At 36.6% G+C, this 21,866-nt stretch overlaps 4 protein-coding genes across 10 annotated transcripts in view; 2 read left to right on the top strand and 2 right to left on the bottom strand.

Annotated features, from left to right (window-relative positions):
- The window catches only part of LOC107226920 (tyrosine-protein kinase transmembrane receptor Ror), a 126,349-nt gene extending 113,627 nt beyond the window's left edge, over positions 1 to 12,722 (top strand). The window contains exons 5-14 of one of the 3 annotated variants that reach the window (XM_046734668.1): positions 5,565 to 5,646; positions 6,677 to 6,917; positions 7,351 to 7,475; positions 7,588 to 8,150; positions 8,224 to 8,460; positions 8,545 to 8,678; positions 8,765 to 8,981; positions 9,078 to 9,419; positions 9,508 to 9,776; positions 9,863 to 12,722. In XM_046734668.1, the coding sequence (XP_046590624.1) occupies positions 5,565 to 5,646; positions 6,677 to 6,917; positions 7,351 to 7,475; positions 7,588 to 8,150; positions 8,224 to 8,460; positions 8,545 to 8,678; positions 8,765 to 8,981; positions 9,078 to 9,419; positions 9,508 to 9,776; positions 9,863 to 10,579 (2,927 nt within the window). In that variant the 3' untranslated portion in view covers positions 10,580 to 12,722. Of the gene's footprint in view, positions 1 to 5,564; positions 5,647 to 6,027; positions 6,433 to 6,676; positions 6,918 to 7,350; positions 7,476 to 7,587; positions 8,151 to 8,223; positions 8,461 to 8,544; positions 8,679 to 8,764; positions 8,982 to 9,077; positions 9,420 to 9,507; positions 9,777 to 9,862 lie in introns of those variants that run through there. The other 2 variants (XM_046734670.1, XM_046734669.1) reach the window with 2 other exon arrangements.
- The window catches only part of LOC107226948, a 110,486-nt gene extending 92,427 nt beyond the window's left edge, over positions 1 to 18,059 (bottom strand). Inside the window, exon 1 of the mRNA XM_046734672.1 lies at positions 17,497 to 18,059. The gene's annotated coding sequence lies outside the window, so the exon portion shown is untranslated. The remainder of the gene's footprint in view (positions 1 to 17,496) is intronic.
- LOC124293727 (glutamate receptor 2-like) lies at positions 13,823 to 17,502 on the top strand. Its single transcript, XM_046735874.1, has 7 exons — positions 13,823 to 14,071; positions 14,170 to 14,264; positions 14,388 to 14,606; positions 14,737 to 14,972; positions 15,045 to 15,262; positions 16,495 to 16,736; positions 17,115 to 17,502. Exons 1-7 carry the CDS (start codon positions 13,823 to 13,825, stop codon positions 17,359 to 17,361), a joined length of 1,506 nt encoding a protein of 501 aa, XP_046591830.1. The 3' UTR covers positions 17,362 to 17,502.
- A 951-nt stretch (positions 18,060 to 19,010) lies between the features above and the next one.
- LOC107226933 (mesencephalic astrocyte-derived neurotrophic factor homolog) lies at positions 19,011 to 21,756 on the bottom strand. 5 transcript variants are annotated; one of them, XM_015667918.2, is made up of 5 exons: positions 21,498 to 21,756; positions 20,722 to 20,835; positions 20,242 to 20,366; positions 19,944 to 20,085; positions 19,011 to 19,838 (listed from the first exon to the last, which is right to left on the bottom strand). In XM_015667918.2, exons 1-5 carry the CDS (start codon positions 21,739 to 21,741, stop codon positions 19,663 to 19,665), a joined length of 801 nt encoding a protein of 266 aa, XP_015523404.2. In that variant the 5' UTR covers positions 21,742 to 21,756; the 3' UTR covers positions 19,011 to 19,662. The 5 variants fall into 5 exon arrangements, with proteins under 5 accessions (XP_015523404.2, XP_046590638.1, XP_015523401.1 ...); XM_046734682.1 differs by having other exon boundaries at positions 21,531 to 21,756; XM_015667915.2 differs by having other exon boundaries at positions 21,417 to 21,572.
- Between the last annotated feature and the right edge of the window lie 110 nt (positions 21,757 to 21,866).

The following is a 21,866-nucleotide window of genomic DNA, read 5'->3' as shown; positions in this document are numbered from 1 at the left end:
GTTAAAATTTCGGTCATCCCGATTAAGTAAATAATCTGCACCTAACAATAATATCTGATTCTCCATTACACCTATATACCGTAAGGTTGGTAAAAACAAAAAATAAATTCTAATTCGTTACTTTGTTTACACGGTATGTGTAATATAAATTATTACATTTCCGAACGCTGAAAGTAAGATGATCGATTTTTTCAAATTGAATTGAATTACGCGCAAGGGTGAAATATTCCATTTCTCGTCCTCCTTCGCCTCCTCTTATACGATCTACGTTTCGTGACATTCGAATGAGCCTGAAATATTGCTAAAAGTATCGATAACCATCCCTCCAATTCAGAATCCTCAAGTACAGGATTTTCTCCCCCCGTATGGCATGACTCAAATATGCGTGATTCTGTATCTGTATATATATGTATATATATATTGTATAATACATATGTATGCATGCATATGCGTAATATAAGAGGAAAAAATTCACGTTAGTCACGTGTAAACAAGACGGTGCGTGCAGCGTGCGTTCCTTTTCCATTTTACACATACATGCATATATATCGAATGTTATACGACTTCCATTCCATTTCTTTTTCCTTCTCCTCCCTCCCGCCCTTTTTCAAGTATCGAACAAATAAGTTTGAGAAAAGTTGAAGAATCGCGAAGCAATCTGTCGGCTATAATTCATATATATCTATAATATTGAATGATAAATGCGAATGTATATGAATAATATACATACGTACATGCGTATAGAAAGAAATGGGAGCGAGGCATTTGCACACGTCGAATATTGGAAGAAAAAAGCGTGAAACGAAAGAGAAACGAGAATTTAAAAAAAAAAAAAAAAAACCGTAAAGTTTTTCACCCCTCAAGAAACGCGGCTGCAGCTTGTATCGCCGTGTTTAGATCGAAATGTCGAATTTTCAAAAAAGAGAAAACTTAATGATGTGTAGAGAATTTAAATGATGAAAGTCGAAGTATGGAGGAGTAAAAGATTAGAAAGGCTAGAACGTAGAATTTCAAAATGTAGAATCGTCAAAATTACTCTCAATGATACAGAATCGTACAGAGATTCTCGATTTTGCTGCACCACGTCACGACCTTTCGATATTTTGTCTCTCTGTACATCGACTTACTATGTTTTCAATTTTATTGTTCATCAACTTTCCACTTTTCTGTTAAATTCGAATAAAATTATCGCGTCTAGAAAAACTCGATATTTCGGTTCTTCCGTCAATCAGCGATTCTAGTTTTTCTACCTCTACCCAGATTCGTCCATCTTATACATACATATTCTGCATGAATACATAACGTATGTAGTACGAATATATGTACCTATACTAATGTAATATGAAAAACGGAGGGATTTGAAAATATTCAACATATAAAAATAGAAGAAATAAAACTGTGGTATAACGATCGGCAATCCTTCGCGGACAAAGTTCTTTGAAAATCAAAATAAATAAATAAATAAATACCGAAAGCAAATTGAAAAGTACAGAGAAGAAAAAAAAATCGACAAATACCGGGTGAGAGAGAATATGTAACAAAAAAAATTCGAAGATTAACCCATACCGATAAATTATTAATAAAAGTGAATTAAATACATACACACATGATTGTAAAATTTTTCTGTGCACGTAACGCGTCATGTGTGACATCTTATGTGATACGTACACCTTGTACATATAAGGTTTGATTTTGATCCCCCGTCTGCAAGCACTCGTTTCGCGTTTTCCTGACTTCCGGGGGACGAGAGGGAGAAAAAAAATGAGGAAAGGAAGCGGGAGAGAGAGAGAGAGAGAGAGAGAGAAAAAGAGTGGTAGAGAAACACATATAGAAATTGTGTTTGTCATAGGCACACACGCGAGAGAGAAACTGGAATCAGTCAAAGCTGCGATACAAAGAGATGGAAAGAGGGAAAAGAACTCATACGGTATTTTTATATATGTACATACATATATATATATATACATACATATATATATATAAGAGCTACTCATGACGTTCACAGCACGTATAAGTGCAACAAAGCAAATAATATCTCAGATCCAAATCTACCCTTACCCACCCATATAACATGTTACATACAATACGCATTTATGTATGGGAAATTCCATGCGAACCCAACCAACGTCTGACCCCCCTTTACCATTTCTGATTTTGTTTCGAAATATTTCCTGCAATTGTCCCTTTTATTCAACTGCTCAATTATTTGTAAATATTTCAAAGTGATTTTGAGACGGACCTTTCTTTTTTTAAAACTCTCACAAAAAATCTCAGAAACTGTGTTTTCTATTACAAACATTCCAAGACCGGGTCCATGATGGTCCGATTTTATTCCATTTTTTTTTTCAATACTTTCAATTTTTCTGGTCAACTAAAACATTGTTTGAACGGTTTGAAAATTCCCGAAAACTTCTCAAAACTCCTAACTTTTACTTACAATTAGAGAACGCTTCTAGAACGGTTCCATTATGGGGGGATTTTTGTCTACATTTTGCACATTCAACTTTTCTTTTTTTTTTTTATCAACCGCACGACGAAACCTGTCTAAAAATGTTCCAAGTAAAATAATAGAAGCTTCTCGAGGTTTTTTCGATAATTTTCAAAACGTTCAAACAACGTTTAAATTGTTTTAATTGCCACCCCGACAAACGACTGCCTTCCAATTTTTATCGTACGCGTATTTTAAACTATCACAGCAGACAACGTACCATCCCGTCGATAAATAATGCATTTTTATATTTCCCACCCAAAAATAAGAACGGTACAAACGGATAGACGGACAAAAAAAAAAAAACGGATCAATATCCGGATCGATCTTTCTCGCCGAAGGATACAGACGCCGTTCATCGATATATAATGTACAATATTATATTATACCTATAATATTTATAGCCATCCCATGATTCGTATGCGTAAAGTACCCACATAACTATATATATATATGTACATGTATATTATACTGCTAGGCGTCAAGGAGATCGCGGAGGGTTTGAGTGAAGATGACGAATCGATTATACACATAGTAGATTACACGCTCTCCATACATCATCGAATATAATAGATATATATATATATATATATATATATATGTAGATAGATTTATCCAAGGGTGAAATTACCATAGAAATTCGTATTTTATGCGTACCTTATAATACCGTCGTCGCCTTTAAACAAGTTTATCGAGGGTGCAGTTTATGCTATGAGAAACAGGGGGATTTTTTCCCGAACTTTGAAGCTGTCGGGCAAGCGTGTAAAAAAAAATAGTTGTTCTCTTAGTCGCCTATCACCCGTATCCGCATGAAACAGCGTTACTGATCATCCAATTCTTCGTTATTCACCGCAAACGTGACGACTAAAGGATTGTGAAAATTCTCGATGAAGAATCCAACATAGATAAGTAAAAATATACAAGTATAATACAGGAATTACTCATCGCATCGACTTTAATTAATACGGCGATATATCAGAGGTTTAATGAACGATAAATGACGTGAATAACTCCCGTTTAATTCCCTTAATTAGGAGAAAACGTTAGATCCCTTATATACATGTATACATATACGTATATACATTCATGTATGAGGATACTGTGGTTATACGTATAGATATATATTAGAGCCTGTGTATGTAATACCGGGATTAAAGGAAGTGAACAATTAAAATTGAGCCTTCCGTGTTAATTGAGTTATATCTATAAAGCATACGAAATAGTTATAAATTATTGTGATAGAGGATCGAGAGCGCGAAGAGAAGTTAAAGAAAAAAAAAAAAAGAAAAAGAACTAGCGAGTGAAATGTTTCTTCTCGTCGTATTATTTGCATGAGAAAAAAATTTAGTGAACGATTCCTCGTCTTTTCGCAAAAGACCCGTAACAATTCCCTGATTATTTCAGAATTTTATCAATCCATGCAATTTTTTCTTCTATTATTTCTTTCTTTTTTTTTTTTTTCAAGATCGATAATACTTTGTATAAAGAAACGAGTTTCTTTCTTCGACAAACCCAAAATTTCCAGTCTTATTTTCGAAATTCCCTAACTTTTCCCCGCATACCAAACGAGTATAATGTTACATTTTATCCTTTTATCGCTACTGCCGATACGGCGAGCAACAAGCAAGCAACCACCGACGATGAAAAGACGAAAGGAATGAAAGAGGCGAAGGTATTCTTTACAATTTTCATTTCAACTTTTATCTTTTTCCACCCTTTCCTTCCTTCCTTTCTTTCTCCTCGTCTCATATATTCTTCTACGACCATTTTGTCCAAAGCACGCATACCACATATATATATTAAAGAGAGAGAGAGAGAGAGAGAGAGAGAATTTCACAAGCACAAAGAGCATCGAATGAATAGCAAAAACATTCTACGTATAGGCGTGTATGTACCTGCACAGTAAAAAAAAAAAAAAACAACCCATTGAAATGTTTTTTGCTTTAGGAAAAAAAAAATTTTATTTTCTATTCCTTTCGCACTCTTTTCACTCTTCGCGCGACGAGTTTCGAACGAATTCAAACAAAACGCGTAAGGCAGGCTAGGCACACAGGCTTTATATGTATACCTATAGATGACGGTAGACAGAGCAGCTCTTTGTACGTCTAAATTATAAATGACGTACAAGCATAAATGCAAGCGTACCTGGGAATGGATACGTAAAACAACCGAAAGCATCCTGCTGCCATTCTTTATTTCCGTACACGCTGTGTTCGTAGTTTAATGAAGGAAAAAAGAAATCACATCTTTTTTACCTTTCAATTTCTTCGTTCTATTTTTTTTCCGTTTTTTTTTTTTTTTTTTTTTTTCGTAGGTACGATCGCCGCGTATAATATTCTCTTTTATTTTTCCATACCCAAAGTATCGCGCGCGTTGAGTAAAAATTTTCTACAAAAACAGAAAGATTTGAAACGCTCGATCACGCCCACATTTGTACCATCAATAATATTTAACGGCAATGAAATTGATAAATATATATATATATATATAAAGTGATGAGAACTAACGACCTTTGTACAATATATGTATATATAACATATATATTTATGCCTGTATAATTTATAAATGTATACGTTTGTTATATACCCAACGTTATATACATATGTAGTATACATATAATGTAACACGAACGTCAAGTTATGAGCTTAACGATGAAATATGCAGGCGGTCCGATGATGCGGTGATTAACAGTTGGGAAAGATATTTCTTTGACCGTATTGTCTCACGGTGGCTAAAAATACAAGCGATCAAATCACGTTTACCGATCTCAATTGATTTTCTTATTACTAAACGTTGTGTGTATTAAAAATCATACGAATTTATGCACGATGACCGGAGAGAAAGAATGCGAAACAAGCAACAGCTCTTATTCAATCACACTCGATTTAAATTTGTGTCTCGTACAAGGTTTTGGTAATAGATAATATTAAGAATTTTCATAAGTTATTCGATATTTGAGAAATGAATATAGCGATGAGCGAGGTAAGATAAAAAAAAAAAAAAAAAAAAAGGAAAAAATAAAAAAAAACATTTCGTTACGCACTACAGCATTTTTCAATTCAACTATTTGTTTCAGCCGGCCGACCGATAAACGCGGCATCGGACGTAGGAGGAAGTTTTTCACCAATGATACCGCATTTTCCCGACCTTCTCGATGGGTGAGAATGAAATATATTTATCAATATATGTGCGTATTATTTGTTTGACTTTTTTTTTTTTTTTACCTCCACTCTATCATCAATCGAATATCTCGATATTCACCGTAAGAAGTTTAGGGAAAAATAAATAAAAAATGTGAAAAATTTGAACGACTCGGTTACCGCGAGCCTGACGCTGTTTTAGATCGAAATTACGAAGACAACGTTACAAAAACTGTCGGTAAATGATGAATGGCAGATTACCGTCCGTCGGTAAAACATATTTCTATTCTCTCAATGTATAGATTTCAATGACCGACAGAATTTACGCGTTTGTCGTTGTTCGTTGACAAAGAATAGTAGTGTATAGTGTGGTAGTAGTAGTACTAGTGAGTAGTAATAGTAGAGTAGTAGTAGTAGTAGTAAATTCAATTCGCCATTCGAACGCAGCTGGATTGTAGCTACGCGTACAGCCGCGTTCGCAAACAACAAATGAAACCAACAGCAATCTCTATGTACAACAACAATAATAAAAACAACAACAACGATATCGTCGATAAGTTCAATGCTCTGACAATAAAAAGTTGATAATCATATGAAAAATAGTACTAATAATATTAATACCTACTAATAATAAGAAAGGAAGAAAAAAAAAAATAAAATAAAATCTTTTTTCTTAAATAAAAATAAAACAATAATGAGGCTGCTACTTGTGTACCTAATGTTTTCAATGTTGAAAAGTTCGTGTATTTTTGTACTTACACAAAATATCGCAGATAACCTAACAGATGTCAATAACGCAACGAGGTATAACCGTATATATAAAAATAACAACAACAGTAACAAGAATTAACTTTTCAAATGAATACCGTTTCGCTTAAATCCGAAAACAAGATTGCAACAATTATACTAGAATACTAAATTGTAGCAATCAATGTTTCACACACGCAACAGTCTTAATAGATACAAAACGACGATTAATATCGTTAAGTTCAATCAAGTTTTAAATACCGAATTACACATTTATGATCCATTATTTATTTTCAAACAGCACGGCGATCGGAGACAAGCTGGATATATCTGGAATCGGCGTGTCGACCCCGCACATATCGCACCTGAGTCCAACGAACCCGTTCAGCGACATATTTCCACCCAGCCCTCAACCGACGAGTTCGCAATCCAGCACCGTCGACCTGAGCTCGATAAACGGGCATTTTCAATTGCCCCACGTGCCTACGAGCGTTGGGGGAAGTATACCGATAAGAAACGAAGACAAGGGTGGAACTTGCGAAGTGAGTGGGAAAACTCTCGTCTTCTTTTATCGTCTAAAACAGTAGGCGAGAAAGACAGGCGGTTCTATTTGACGTTAACTTCCTACTTCGCATTCGACCGACCGTATACAGAATGAGTTAATTGAAACTCCGAGAATGGGAGGCGCTTAGTTGGCAAATTAGCCAATCTAGCCACGACTTTTTAATTGTTGACATTTCGTGCCGTCGTCTTTCCTTCGTTATCATATCTTTGTTATCGTTTGTCGGATTGGCTGAGGAGTACAGCCTAATTCGTCAACCGAGCTCCGCCCATTCTCAGAGTTTCGATCGACTCGCTCTGTGTATAAACCTAAAATTAATAATAAGAGACAAAACTTGGCGATAAAGTTTTTCTTTTTTTGTTTATCGATTAATCGTGTAATAAATTTTATGTTTTTTAACATCTCTGAAACAGCTATACCTTGGGAAAGTGTGCGCAGAATTTGTCGGCAATCACTCCGTTTACGTACCGTCTACAACGACGCAGAAAGAACTTGAAGAAAGACTTTTGCAGGCTTTCCGAGTGATAAATTATTCAAAGTGAGTCGATGAATTATTCCAACAATAAAGAGAACCCGTCATTTTATTATTGCATCTTATATACGTTTCCTGGATAAAATTGAAAAACAACTTTTTTTTTAACTTCAAACAGCGAATTGTCGTCGACATGCGAAAGATACGCCAAGCCTTCGCTTTGCTTTTCGGCATTCGCGATATGCAGAGATCAACAGGCCAAGTATCACCAAAAGCCAAAAAACTCGGAGGCTAGTACACAGCTATTTAACCTGCTTAATGCCAATCAGGGTAAAATCGTGTCACCAGACGACACGGACGGAGAGGACAACCTCAACGATTTCACAAAAACGCACGGCGTGATGAGGAGAAAAAGGAAAGCTGAATACAGTTCAAAGTTTAGCTTCACGCTGGACAGCGATGGTAATTTTCCATCCAGAAAGATCGGGGTAGAAACGATTAACGTCGACGCGAGAACGGCGGGAAGAAATCGCTTGAATCACAAACTGCGAAGGATATGTCGAGAGGAGTGTGAGATATTGGAGAACGAATTGTGCCGAAAAGAGTACGTGATTGCGAAGAGGCAAAAAGTGATAAGTCAGGTGCCTCTTTTGGAATGTTCGGATCTTCCACCCGACGGAACGCCGGAAGCCGCCGACTGTTTGAGTCTTGGAATATCAGCAGTGAAGGACGTACAAGAAGGTGAGTCTGAAAGACGACCAAGTTTAAGATGAACAATCTAATTGTAACTCGTCGTCCTGTCGATTATTTCCAGACGATCGCTGCTACTGGGGAACGGGCCAATCTTATCGAGGCGTTGCGAATCACAGCGCGTACGGTAAACCGTGTCTGCTTTGGTCTCAACAGTTGAACGTCGAGATATCGGATTACCAAGAACTTGTGGGCAGACATTCGTACTGTCGAAATCCAGGCAGCAGGGAATCCCAGCCCTGGTGTTTCGTCGAAGGCAATACCGGGATGGAGGTCCAGTTTTGCAACATCCCGAAATGCGGTTGGTAGCGTTCGAAGAAAAATGAAGCATTGAAAATCGATGATACAAGCGTCGTTTCAATAAAATCTTGTCATCTGTTCACAGTCGAAAACTTGTGGATATACGCGCTGGTCGGCGTAGTTTTGACGAGCGGTTTCATCGTCATAATAATATGCTACTGCTGCTGTTACAAAAGTAGGAAGTCGAGAAGACAACCGAACCATTTACCGTCGAACAAGGTGAGTCCTCTTACGATCTTTATCAACCCGATACAACGAGACCGTTAGTTGAGCTAACTCGTCGCCGTTTACCCTCAATAACGCAGATGCTGACGGGTATGCAATGCGACAAAAACATCTACGACGGTAGGCGAAGCACCGCTCAGCCGATGGAAATGAATTCGCTGCTGGCAGGACCAGGGAACATAACTCCTGGGGCGGGAACCCTGAGCAGCGGAAGTAGCCGAACGTCGAACAACCGAGTACCACAGTTCTCGATCCACAATGTCGCATTTTTACAAGAATTGGGAGAAGGAGCATTCGGTGAGCGTTTGGCTAAAATCTAGCAAACGAATTTTTGAAGAAAATAAAAAATGGTATTGCGATTTTACTTCGCTCTTTGTTTTATCCGACTTACAGGCAAAGTCTACAAGGGTGAATTGCAAACTGGCAATAAAGCTGAACCCACGATATTCGTGGCTATAAAAACGCTGAAGGAAAACGCCACGCCGAAAACTCAAAGCGATTTCAAACGCGAAGTCGATCTTATGACCGATCTTAGACACCCCAACATAATCTGTCTTCTCGGCGTTATTCTTAAGGGTGAACCGATGTGCATGCTGTTCGAATACATGACCCAAGGTGACTTGCACGAGTTCCTCATCTGCCATTCGCCAAGATCTGACGTACCGCTGAACAACGGCAGTGGAAAAGTATTGGAACAGCCCGAATTCCTTCACATAGCGCTTCAAATAGCGTCCGGCAAGTCTATTTCACATTTCCAAAGTTTATCATTGACCGCAATCCAACATTAAAGGGATAAATTTTGTTATTTGCAAAACATTTTCAGGCATGGAGTACCTGGCAGGCCACCATTACGTTCACCGTGATTTGGCGGCGCGAAATTGCCTTGTCGGTGAAAATCTTACCGTAAAAATATCCGATTTTGGTTTATCGCGAGACATTTACAGCAGCGACTACTACAGAGTACAATCCAAGAGTCTCCTGCCGGTGAGATGGATGCCGCCCGAATCGATACTCTATGGAAAATTCACCACAGAATCGGACGTCTGGAGCTACGGCGTTGTGCTGTGGGAAATATACAGTTACGGTTTACAGGTAAGAAGTAATCTTCGAAATTTCATTCCATCGATCGTATCGTTCGTCTCCGTGAAAAGTTCCCAAAAATTTTTTCATCCTTTCAGCCTTACTACGGATACAACAACCAGGAAGTAATCGACATGATAAGATCACGTCAGCTGCTCCCCTGTCCGGAAGATTGTCCGACGATGATATACAGTCTGATGATAGAGTGTTGGCACGAAGTGGCGAACAGAAGGCCACAGTTTCCCGAAATCCATCACAGGCTGCAGAATTGGTACACGAATCAAACGTACCTCAGCGACTTCTGCAACGAGTCGGTTACGAGCTACTCCGGCAGTAGCCACAAGAGTACAAACAAAACGAATTCTACGCAGCTGTCAGCACCGATCTACAAGACCGATTCGTTGAACCGAAAGGAGTCGAGTAGTTTCAAGTGTAACCAAGAGATGCAGCCGTTGTGCAATATGAATGATCACAACGTGCCGATCAAGACAATGAATCCGAACGTGGATTCGCGTCAGCAGAATTTCAACCTACAGTTGGCGACCGAACAACACGCCGTAGCTACGCCGCTGAAAACTACCAATCAATCGAGTTATCAGAACGCCAATTCCAACGTGAACCTAAACGAGTACAACGACAAACAGTGCTGCTCGCCGAAATTGAGCGGTGCCAAAAAGGTTTTGCCCCCCGTACATCAGTCAATGATCAAGAGCAGTCCGCCGAATGGAACGAGGCCGATGCAAAACGGCGCTCAGTTGGTGGTCAGGCTACCCGATCCGAGTAAAGTCACAACGGAAACTAGAGTGTCGAAATGATTTTGATACATGCCCCGTGAACGAGATCTCGTACTTTATATAATATATATATATATTGTTTATAAGCGTTAACGAATGGAAGAAAGAACAAGGAAATAAACAGCAGAAAACTAGATGTAATTAAGGTAAATGTTTCATTTTTTTTTCTCGTCTTAGTCTTCTTTCAAATCTTTTCGCTGCTAATATCCAATCTTAATACTGTAAAAAGTTCGTCGGTTATTACACGTTATACTTGTATTACTGGGTTCGATAAGAATTTAATTACTAACGTTAGATTATTTTACTAGAACCTTCTACGATAAGTCGATAAAATTTTTATACGAAAGAAAATGGCAAGAATGATATGTTATTACCCAAATTATATTTATTATTCCTATTATTATTATTATTACTGTTATCGTCACTTCAGCGGTGAAAAGTTTTGCAAAGATTATTGAAACATTGTACCGTAACGTCGGATCATTGTGTACTTTTGATATTTACGCCCGACTATAAGCGATAAATCTAACAATTGTTGTTAGGTGAGACGCTGAAGAAAAATAAAAAAAGAAAACTTTTTCAATATTTAATATTTCGAAGACTTTAATTTTTGGATGTGTTTTTGCCCGATTTAGAATTAGAGTTAAAAAAAAAAATAACTAAAAAATATATGCACTGATATACGTAGTATAATATACAGACTGCTCAGAATCACTATACATTTTTTTTTTACAATTTTATTATTATTAATATTTTTACCATTATTATTATTACAGAAATTGTAATTCAACTGCCAAAACAGCCCAAGATCTTTTGGTAACTGTCATTGTTCTTGTTTTTTTTTTTTTTAAGTATACATTTACCGTTGTAATGTAACGATATTTTATTAATTAGATATTAAGAATAATACACACATCCGAGTTGTGGAAAGTTGGATTGAAAACTATTTTCCTAACTTGAAAGAATTAAAAGAAGAGAATTTCGTAATAACGATTATTTTTTTTTTTTTGTTTCTTATCATATATTTATTTGTCAGGTGTTTATAATTCAATCAAAGAATTGTAAATTATTATAATTATTATTTACGACTTTTGTTGATAGATTCCGAATGATTATCGCGGTTAATTTTCAAACCATAAATTCGTCGTGAAAAAGTCGACTTGCGCGTCGTGTGTTATTTTTTTTTAGATGTTTAATATTTCTTTACTAAAAAATTTTTTAAAACGAAAATATTTACGTTCAAGTTTCGACAAATTTTATTTCATATTAGAATGGCGTGATTTGACCGATGTGATTTGAAACTCCGACATACTTGTTCAGAAGCAAAAATTCATGTATAATATATCGTTGCATAGAACGCGCGATACTTTATCGATAGATTTTCATATCCCGGATCTAATTTTTTCAAATGTAGTTTCTTTTCTCTCTCTCTCTCTTTTTTTTAACTAAAGCGCATAATCGTGAACTATACGACTTGGAAAACTTTCGAATTACATTTAAATAATAGAAGAAATTTAATTCACGCATAGACGGAGAGAAAGGAAGAAAGAAGGAACTGTTGAGTATATCCTAATGATGAAAAAAAATTATCATACGTGGTTTAAATATTCGGTTTGCGAAAGCGAGATGACAACGTTTCGCGTAAAGAAAAGAAAAGAAAAAAAGATTCTTTGTATAGATTAGGAAAAAAAAAAAAAACAACAAAACAAAAACAAATATATATTATATGTATATAATTAATGGTACGTGTATAGATCGTATTATGTATAATAATAAACAACGTTTAACTGATAAGAAATTTTATATGGTACCTCCGGTATGAAAAAAAAAAAAACAATAATAATAATAATAATGAAGTAAAAAAGAAAAGAAATCGAAATATAAAGAAAACGAGAAAAAAAAACAATGTAAACCAAACTCGTGTATAATAAAAAATGGATTGATATTGAGATTGATCGGAGATCTTGTGCGAGACGGAAATCGTTGACGACGACGACGATGATGATGATGATGATAATAAAAATCGAATGCAACTGTAGGCGCGGATACTTTTCATACAGGCATTTTTTTAAATAAACATGATAATAAAGTATTACGCGAAGAAAAAAAAAATTATACAAACTGCAAATAAAGTTAAAAAAAAAAAAAAAAAAAAAAAAAAACAAACAACAAAGAAACGAAAGATATGCCCGTCATATCGTTACCAAATTAGCATTAAAGGTATACATAACGGAAGTCTCCCTCCCTCCCCCTCTCACCCTCGCTCTCCTCTTTCCACCCGGCACACTTTCAAGGGAAATCAAAATTCTGTCAATGACAATTGAAACCGACGTCGATTTACACGTTATAAAACGTGTTTTTTTACACACCCGTTTTGATATTGAGGAAGAGAAAAAGCAACAAAAAAAAATAAATAAAAAATATACATTATACACGTATGATATTTATCTTTTTCTTTTGTAAGAAACATAATGTATATGATACATGTATATAGATATGTGTGTGACATGCGCGTCGAACGAAAAGAAAATTGATTCCGTGTAAACCGGATGTAGACTTAATTAATTTATGAGACATGTGTAAACTATACACACGCACATATCTATATGTATAAATGACTATTATTATTATTATTACACCTATAATGAACACACGAATAAACGAACGATTGATTAGCCGTGTAAGATGATCTTTATACATTAATTAACCAGGATATTTATATAATAAATAATTAATGTTTTTGTACACGCCTTCCTTTTTGCAATATTTTCACTAGCATCCCAAAATCCCCAGAAAAAAATTTTGATGGAGAATAAAAACGAAATCGCGGTTTTATTCGGGTAAAAAACAAAATAAAAAATATCGCACGTATGTATGTATAACTTTGCCGTTTGTCGATAGAAATTCTGCGGAGCAATCGTTAATCGGCGCTGGATAATGGCGCGAAATAGGAAAAAAAAAAAAAAAAAAGGCAAAAGGCTAATGGCGATGCATTTAGATCGAAGAACGATATATGTATACATATAGTGTATGTGTATATATATATATATATATATATATATATCCCTGTACAAAGATAACAAATGTTATACGGGTTTGAATAAATAGACGATGTAAAGCGAATGAAAACCATTAGCGGTTACGCGCTAGAAGCGACGCGATTTAAACGTGGGTCAAAAAATACATTTTTTTTTTTTTTTATTTTGCTTCTTTCGTACCGAGACGAAAAAAACCTATGCAAATTAAAATAGTAACATCGTCGATATGTATCGCCGCAATCGATCGACCGATTATACATTATTTTCTCTTATACTCCTGGTTTTCATTATCGGGAATAAATTTGCCACCGTGGATAGTTTCAACGGTGTAATATGGAGTGATGATAAAAATGATTTTGTAAGAATCTTCGACGTCCCATCATTCGCGAAACTACACAACGAGATTATCGCGAAAATCAGATCAACGGAGGCCTACAATTTCAACGGTACAACTTTAAAGCTCACCGCATTTCCGGTATGCGTAAAATTTTTGATAATTAAAAGTCCCCCGTGGATTATAAGATCGATAAATTTTATATCAGTCGTAATTTATAATAATACCGGCGCTTTCAGATTAAGAATCTTATAACTTTTCGCAACAACAACACTGTAGCCAGTGGCCTGCATGGCGACGTGTGGGAACTTATCGCCGACACTTTAAACTTCAAGTGAGTATTAGAATGAGAAGGTAAATAAAAACCATGGAAATAAGAGATCTGCGTGTAAAAATTCAGCAATTCTCCTTTTTAATGAAAGCGAAACCGAGGCGTGACATTGGGAACAAATTTCAGAATTCGGTACACTTTGATAAGTCAGCGCGAATACGGAACTCAAAGTAAGAATGGTTCGTGGGACGGACTGATCGGATACATTTATCGAAACGAAACAGACATAATACCACGAACCGTGGTTTTCCCATCGCGAACAACGGCCTTGCAATTCACCCTGCCGATGTGGATGACGGGGTGCGAATCGATCAAAAATAATCTTGCAAATTGGAGCTTTTCATCGTGAGATAAATAAACAATTTTTTAAAATAAGCGGTGAATTTTTAAAGAAAGATATCTCGCTAAAAAGTATAACTCTGCTAATTTTCTGTGTATATACATATTATATACACATTTTCTAATATCAATGCAGGTACAGATTGTACATAAGAACACAACTGCAACATCACAATACGTGGATGATCGAATTGTTCAGACCGAGCCTGTGGATGTCGACAATCGCCCTTTTCTTCGTATTGGTTTTCGCAAGTTTTCTACAGCAGACGTTAACCTCGGGGAAGATAAAGGGGACAAAAAAAGCCGATCATACGGCCTCCTGCACCCTGAGAGATAATTTTTTCTACGTATTTTCTATGTACTGTAACCAAGGTGAGCGTGGCAGCAACCGCGATAACAGTTTTCGGCTAATTTCTTTACAATAACGCAGTTTTTCACCTTCAGGCTGGCTACCGTCGCTGTTCGAAAGGCGTGCCAAGATCCTGCTGCTATCGACTCGCCTTTTCTCTTGGCTTCTGATCATCGCGTTCAGCTCTAAACTAATATCGCACGTAACGCAGCGGGAATTTCAGACACCGTTTGAGGATCTGGAATCGCTTTACAGAGATACGAACTACAAAGTGGCCGTAAAACGGAACTCGTTCGTCTATTCGGTTTTCGTGGTTCGTTTAATTGAAGTAAAAAACTACGAGGCGATTGCGTCTGTTCGCCGTTCGATGGGATATACGTACGAGGAGATTGCTGGACATAGATTCCGATACCGACATTTTACCGACACTTACCCAAGACATAAACCTCTTTTTAGAATATTCGAGAGTGGGGGGATATTCCCATTTTGACTGACTTTATCGATCGTCGGATCATTCAATTACTCTACCTTCGAGGAAGTTTACCAGATTAGGGTTTAAAATATGGTAAGGAGGGGCTAATTGTCAGTGAGGTCGAGCAATTCAATTATCTGATTATCGATAAAGTCAGTCAAAGTGGGGAAATCGAACCATCCTGCCACTTTTTAGAAAAAGGTTTGCGTCTTGGCTAAGCGTCGGTAAAATGTCGGTATAAAAATCTGTAATCAAGACTCTGTATATAGGACATTCCATGTCAACTCAACTAATGATTTTCCCTCACCGTTTTTCATTCTCTACGCAATTTTGTATACGATTCTCCAGTCTCAAAGGAGCACTCCTGAATTTTTTTTTTTTTTTAATTTTTCTCTCCAATCGCGAATTTTTTACGATTATTTAAAACTAACACAAAAAAACGGACTTTTTTTTAAACATCCGAAAAAATCTCACTTTCCATTCCGATCATTTTGACGCCCATCCCATGGTGGAGTGATTATTTTTAATTTTTTTTTTTTAGCACTTCAAATACTTTGAACAAACCAAACGCCATATTTCAACGCTCCCTAATTTTTTAAAGAAATACCAAAATTCTGTACAGATGAACACGAATTCTAAAAAATCTGTACAAAATTTTTTATAATTTTCAAAAATTTTCGAAACCTTGAAACGTGGTGTTCTGTTTGTTCAAAACGTTGATAGTGCTGAAAAAGTGGAAACAAAATTGCCCCACATCGACCAATATTAGAACGATGAGAATGAAAAATAAGATTTTTGAGATTTAAAAGCAAAAGCCGATATTTAAATAAGTTTGATTAATCATAAAAAAAAATTAACCATTGTAAGAAAAAATCTGAACAACTTCAGGAGTAGTTTTTTGAGATCGTAGAATCGAAGAAAAAATCCAGAAGCGAATAAAAAATGGTAAGGGAAAATCATTGGTCGAGTTGACACGGAATGCCCCATATCTACTTTCACCTGACTGCAAATTTTAAAACAAAATTAAAAATCTTTACATTTCTCGAATGACGTCGTTGCTCTTTACGAAACAGAGATCGAAGATACCGATTTACAAAAAGATAATGAACAGCAACAGGCTTAGTCCAGGAATCGACTTGGAGTCGTACGAGAAAGTCTGCACTGGAAAGTACACCTATTTCGAAGCTCAGGACGAAATGGAGGCGAAAAATTCGAAACTCTGCGACATGACATACGTTGGGAAAAATTACTACAACGGTTGGGTCGCAGGAGGACTCGTTCGCGGATTTAAGCACACAAAAGCGATCAACACGGGGTGCGTAAAATATGCATGATGCGGCAGTCGTAATAATATGCTAGGAATTGATTTCAAACCAGAGGCGGGAATGAAATAAGTCCTTTCACATTTTCGAATAATCCAACATCTAAAGAAAGTTCGAGAAAAATTCTAACGATAAAAATCGGGGAGAAAGATTCGCGCACGAACAAATTTTACGAAAATCGAATCGAAACATCGAGAATTATCGGTTATTCGGAGTTTACGTGACCGTCATTGTGCAATAAAAAATCAGGGGATTTTGTTCTATCGATGTAAATATAATTGCAATCTTAGCCGTAAATTGTTATATCTTTGTGTTAAATATTGCTCGAAAACATGAAATTTCAGGTGTTAATAACGGATGTCGATTTACAGGGTACTGAGACTACTCGAAAATGGGGCGATACAACGTCTGAAATCGATATGGCTAGCGCCGAGTTCGAAGCTGGAGTCAAACTCGAGCGTGTCAGAATCTATCGCTCTTCATCACCTCTCCCTCATATTCGCGATGCTGTTGGGGGCAACGATTTTGTCATTCGTTATTCTGCTGATCGAGATCGCAATTTACCGTTATTTTAATCGTCGACAAATAATTATTGCCGGAAAAAGGCCGCCGATCTGATTACATCTCAAATATAATTCCAATAATTCGCGCATTCGTTATAGGAGACGTGACAAGAAACCTGCATCGTAGATTCAATTCTTACAATTAGAAAAAAGATAACAGAATGTTGAGTAACGAACGTGTTCGACTTACCATTTCTGAATCCCGGCGAGTTATTTACTGCGCAGAGCTTCTGGGAATTCGAAGGTGGAGACTCCGTCCAATTAGACCTGTTCCATCCGATGCTACGGTCACAACACTGAAATAACTCACGCACATTCAATTTCTAAAAACCATACTGCGTTTCGATAAAAACTGCACAACTTTATTACAATTTTGCACACGGCTGTATCGGTATCGCGATATGAGACGATCCGAACAACTTTAGGCACAAATAATTAGGACACACGCGATGACTTATCGAATGCATTGACCTTGCTCGTACCTGGTACGGTACGCAGATTTAACTGATTGTTTGACAAAAGACGATTCACGATCTTGCTTTGTTTTACATACCGACGCTTAGCATTCGATTCTTCCGACTCTGATTTGCAACGTTTGATTACACGATCGCAACTCTGCATGATTATTATGCGCGGATAACACTCACAATTCACAATATTCAATCACATAATCACTAATTGCAATCTTTTTGCGCAATTGAAACCACGAAGTAAGAATGCAGGGAGCATTCAAGAGCAAAGGCAAGACGCGAACGCGTTGAGCATCGAGTTCAGACTGAAGCGAGCTCCGGAACGTGTCGTGACCGCTACGCTTTTGTTTTGTTTACATTCCTTCCCGGCGTCGAACCCGGCAATGTTTACACTCGATAGCACTACAAAAGTGTCCCACGGATTCATCTGGCTATATTTCACCTGCTGTTTGATCCTGGCTATTGAGCCATGACGTATTTTCAAAGCAAATTTGATAAATTTGAAATTCCGACGCGACCGAACCGACCGCGGTCTTCGAACTAGAAATGGGAACGCGGAAACGAACCGGAACGCTGATCTGCGGAATACAGATCGTGTTTTATTTGACCGGCAATAATATTCAAATTGATTTTACAATTATTAAATTGTTTCTACATTTATAATCAATTTGAATTGCTGTTGTCCTAGAGAAATGCAATTATATGCGGTACATTTTTTCGACAGCAATAACGATATTTTGTTTTTGGCACAAGGGATTAATTAGGATAGGAAAAAAAAGGTAAAAAGGATCGTGGAGTCATTTGAAAAGTGTAAATAAGAAACTGTGTATTCAGAAGTTGATCATGTAACGATTACTTTTCTTTCCTTTTCTTCCTTTACAAAAGCATAGTCAAAAGCAAATTACCGTAACTGTAGATTACTGATATCACTGTCAAACATACTTATGATCTACTGTTGATTTGATTGCGATTGTGCTTGAAAATGGTTAAAACTTTTGATCGTTATTGATACATTCTACATTTTCAGAGAACTAAGACCAAATTTTACTTCAATCGTGACTCTGCAGAGTATCAGAAAATGAAAAAAATGATAACGATAATAAATAATGTGACAAAATGAAGATTATTTGAATTGTTATAAATATTTCAATATTTAATTCATCCCCGGTCCATCAATGAGAGCCATTTCATAAATACATAGATACGACACAGCTGTATTATCGTTTTTTTCATGTTTTTTTTTTTTACAAACAGTAATAATTATTTATTATAATTAAAATTATCATTATTAATATTACTACTAATAAACAGTCATTCCTGTGCATTGGTATTTGGCATTGGGAATATCTTTCTTTTTCTCATGATCGACGCTTGATGATTGCGAAGATTTAATTATACAGTTTAAATAAACTTTAACATCGTCTGAAAACTTCATAAGCGAAGCGACGAGCTGAGAATGATGAACAATGATCGAGTGATATATCAAATAGGAAAATTTCGTACATTTAAACTCTCAGTTCATACATCAATGATATTTAATCTATACAATGATAGAATAAATACGTAATTTATTTGGCTCGTCGTTTCGAGTTTTAAGCTATCTGCCCTTGGGTAAATAAAAGTACCAGCTGATATTGTCGCAACGGAATTAAATATTTGGTGGAAAACTGGTCGAAGTTGGTACGTTTTAGCATACCTAACTTTCTGCTATTGATAAAAATTATCGTAAACGATGGAACGCGAAATCATATAAGATTGGGGTTGAGTTTGTTCTTTTCTTCCGAATCTCAAATTCGATTCCGATTAATTAATTAACTTCACTATTTGTTACACCAAGAAAACTCAAAGCTATGCGAATCGGGCAATTATTCTAATCGATGAGCTCTTTAAAGTTCAGTCTTCTGACTACTCGAGTACCGTGGCTTCAACTCTTCGATTCGCTGAATGAAGTCCGTCTTTTCAATGCAGCCCTCGCATGTTTCTTCCCAGTCGTTAAGAATTTTCTTCAAATCACGCACCTTCAGTTTCTTCAGATCTACAGTGTTTAAGTCTATTTGCTTTTCTGTAATAAACCAAACAATTCACATCAGCCACATTCCCAAATGACAGACAAAACAAGGAACTTCTTTCGCTAGATACATTCGTTTAGTGCGTGGTGAATAATTACCAAAACGCAGATCACAGATCTGTGCATCCTTCTTCATCAATTTCTCGCAAATTTTTTCAGCTGGCATTGACCAGGACAGTGGTTTACTCAATTCGCCAAGAATTCCAGTCGCGGATTCCTCAAGACCGCCCAAATAGTAGCACTGAAATTAGTTATATTTATATAGCGGCATAAAGCTGTGAGAAAAAGAAATACGTGAATAGAGGGAAATGTCTCTATAAAGAGATTTATTGAACATAGACTAGGATTAGGGTCAATAGGGTCAAATCAAGAACTTGCAATCCTAATCTCAACTTACAAATCTGTTTTCCTTTGACTTTGTGTCTTTGCAGAATTTCTTGAATGCATCTTCAATCTTTTTTGTGTCTGATTTAGTGGCCTCGTCCAAAGTATCAGCAAACTTCTTCACCGTTGCTATGCAAACTGATGAACAGACAAAAACAATTCGGATTAAGAACTAAAAATTAAAGCGACATGTTCAATGAAAATTACGTAGTGGCATTGACAACACTGTCGAATCGCATTATAACAAATTTTTTTCCTCTGACAACGAGTGAACTGCAAACCAATATAACATACTAACCTCAAAAATGAAGAGAAAATTGAATTTAGCAACATTTTACTCAGTCTAATTTTGTTCTTTACAATATAATATGGAAAAGGGAAAAGGATAACTCAACACTGATGTTTAAACAAAATTAGTACGTAGACATGAATTAGGCTTGAAAAAATTATCCGACTGATGGATCGATTAAGAAAAATCTGCAGCAATACTCACCTTCGCAGCTGTCTTTTTTAGCCGGTGAAACCGTTCCGATAACAGCGATGAACACCAGGAGAACAAATCCCAATGCAGAATTCATTTTTGATCTTCTTCTGTGAATGACTGGGGCTGAATAAATAAATAAAAGGTACGGTGTTTGAAAAACTTATTAACAGCAGACTGAGCTGTCTGTGTTTTTGTTAAAATGATGAATATGAATTTGGCAAAATCTTTCAATGCAAAAAAAATCGTGTCGTATTATTTCCCGAATGATAAAAATAGATAGTATGCTAATATTGACGTCTCAACTGGTCATAAATCACGGATTTATTCAAAGTTGGTTACTTCATTTCACTTTTTAAACTTTATCCTACACGACGATCGATTCGACAAGAAGCTTTGGCTCAAATTTACCGTATTCCCGTCGTCACGCGATTTTATATACACGTTGTGTTCTGTCAAAAGCGAGTAATCCCGAGCTGGCGTTATTCGATTGGTCGACGCAATTTAGCTACACAAGAATGAAAGTACCATTGCCATTAGATATTACGATTATTATTATTATTATTACTTTTTATCGCCAAATATTCGCGTTCATAACCAAACTACCATCAACGTTTCAGGCATACAATGTAAATAACCACCGTCAAGGAATAATCAGAAAAACTTTATGCCAAGTGTAAAAAAAATCGAACGATTATCGTACCTACCGTCTTTCGCCGGCTGTTATATCGTAGTATTTGATTTATGGACAGTTGACGAAGCGGTCAATGTACAGCGTGTGCTCTTACCGTAGAAAATATTCCAGAAAAATTTCCACCTACCGCCGTCGGAACTCCGTCGACTGTCATGCAAAAACACGCGTTTGACTATCGAAACTCTAGATATACGCGAGCTGGCGATTCTCGATTGGCCGGTCGCGACGCGGCCTGAAAAGAGGCGACGAAACTTGCACCGATTGGCTTCCGCGCGGATAGAGGGATTGCGAAGTACCAGGTCTGCGCAACAGATAACGCTAATATCGACGTCAACCATAGAGATATTATAAGCAACGTACGCTACGTACGACGATGTAAGACTATGGTTCCTACACCGTGCTACGTACGCAAGATATAGGGGTTGGCATAAGTGGAAAAGTCGGACGGACAGAAAAAGATAGA

The sequence above is a fragment of the Neodiprion lecontei genome, chromosome 3 (genome assembly GCF_021901455.1).
Source record: "Neodiprion lecontei isolate iyNeoLeco1 chromosome 3, iyNeoLeco1.1, whole genome shotgun sequence".
NCBI classification, from domain to species: Eukaryota; Metazoa; Arthropoda; class Insecta; order Hymenoptera; family Diprionidae; genus Neodiprion; species Neodiprion lecontei.
The sequence above is the reverse complement of the archived record's forward strand: the minus strand, read 5'-3'. Positions and strand labels throughout refer to the sequence as shown.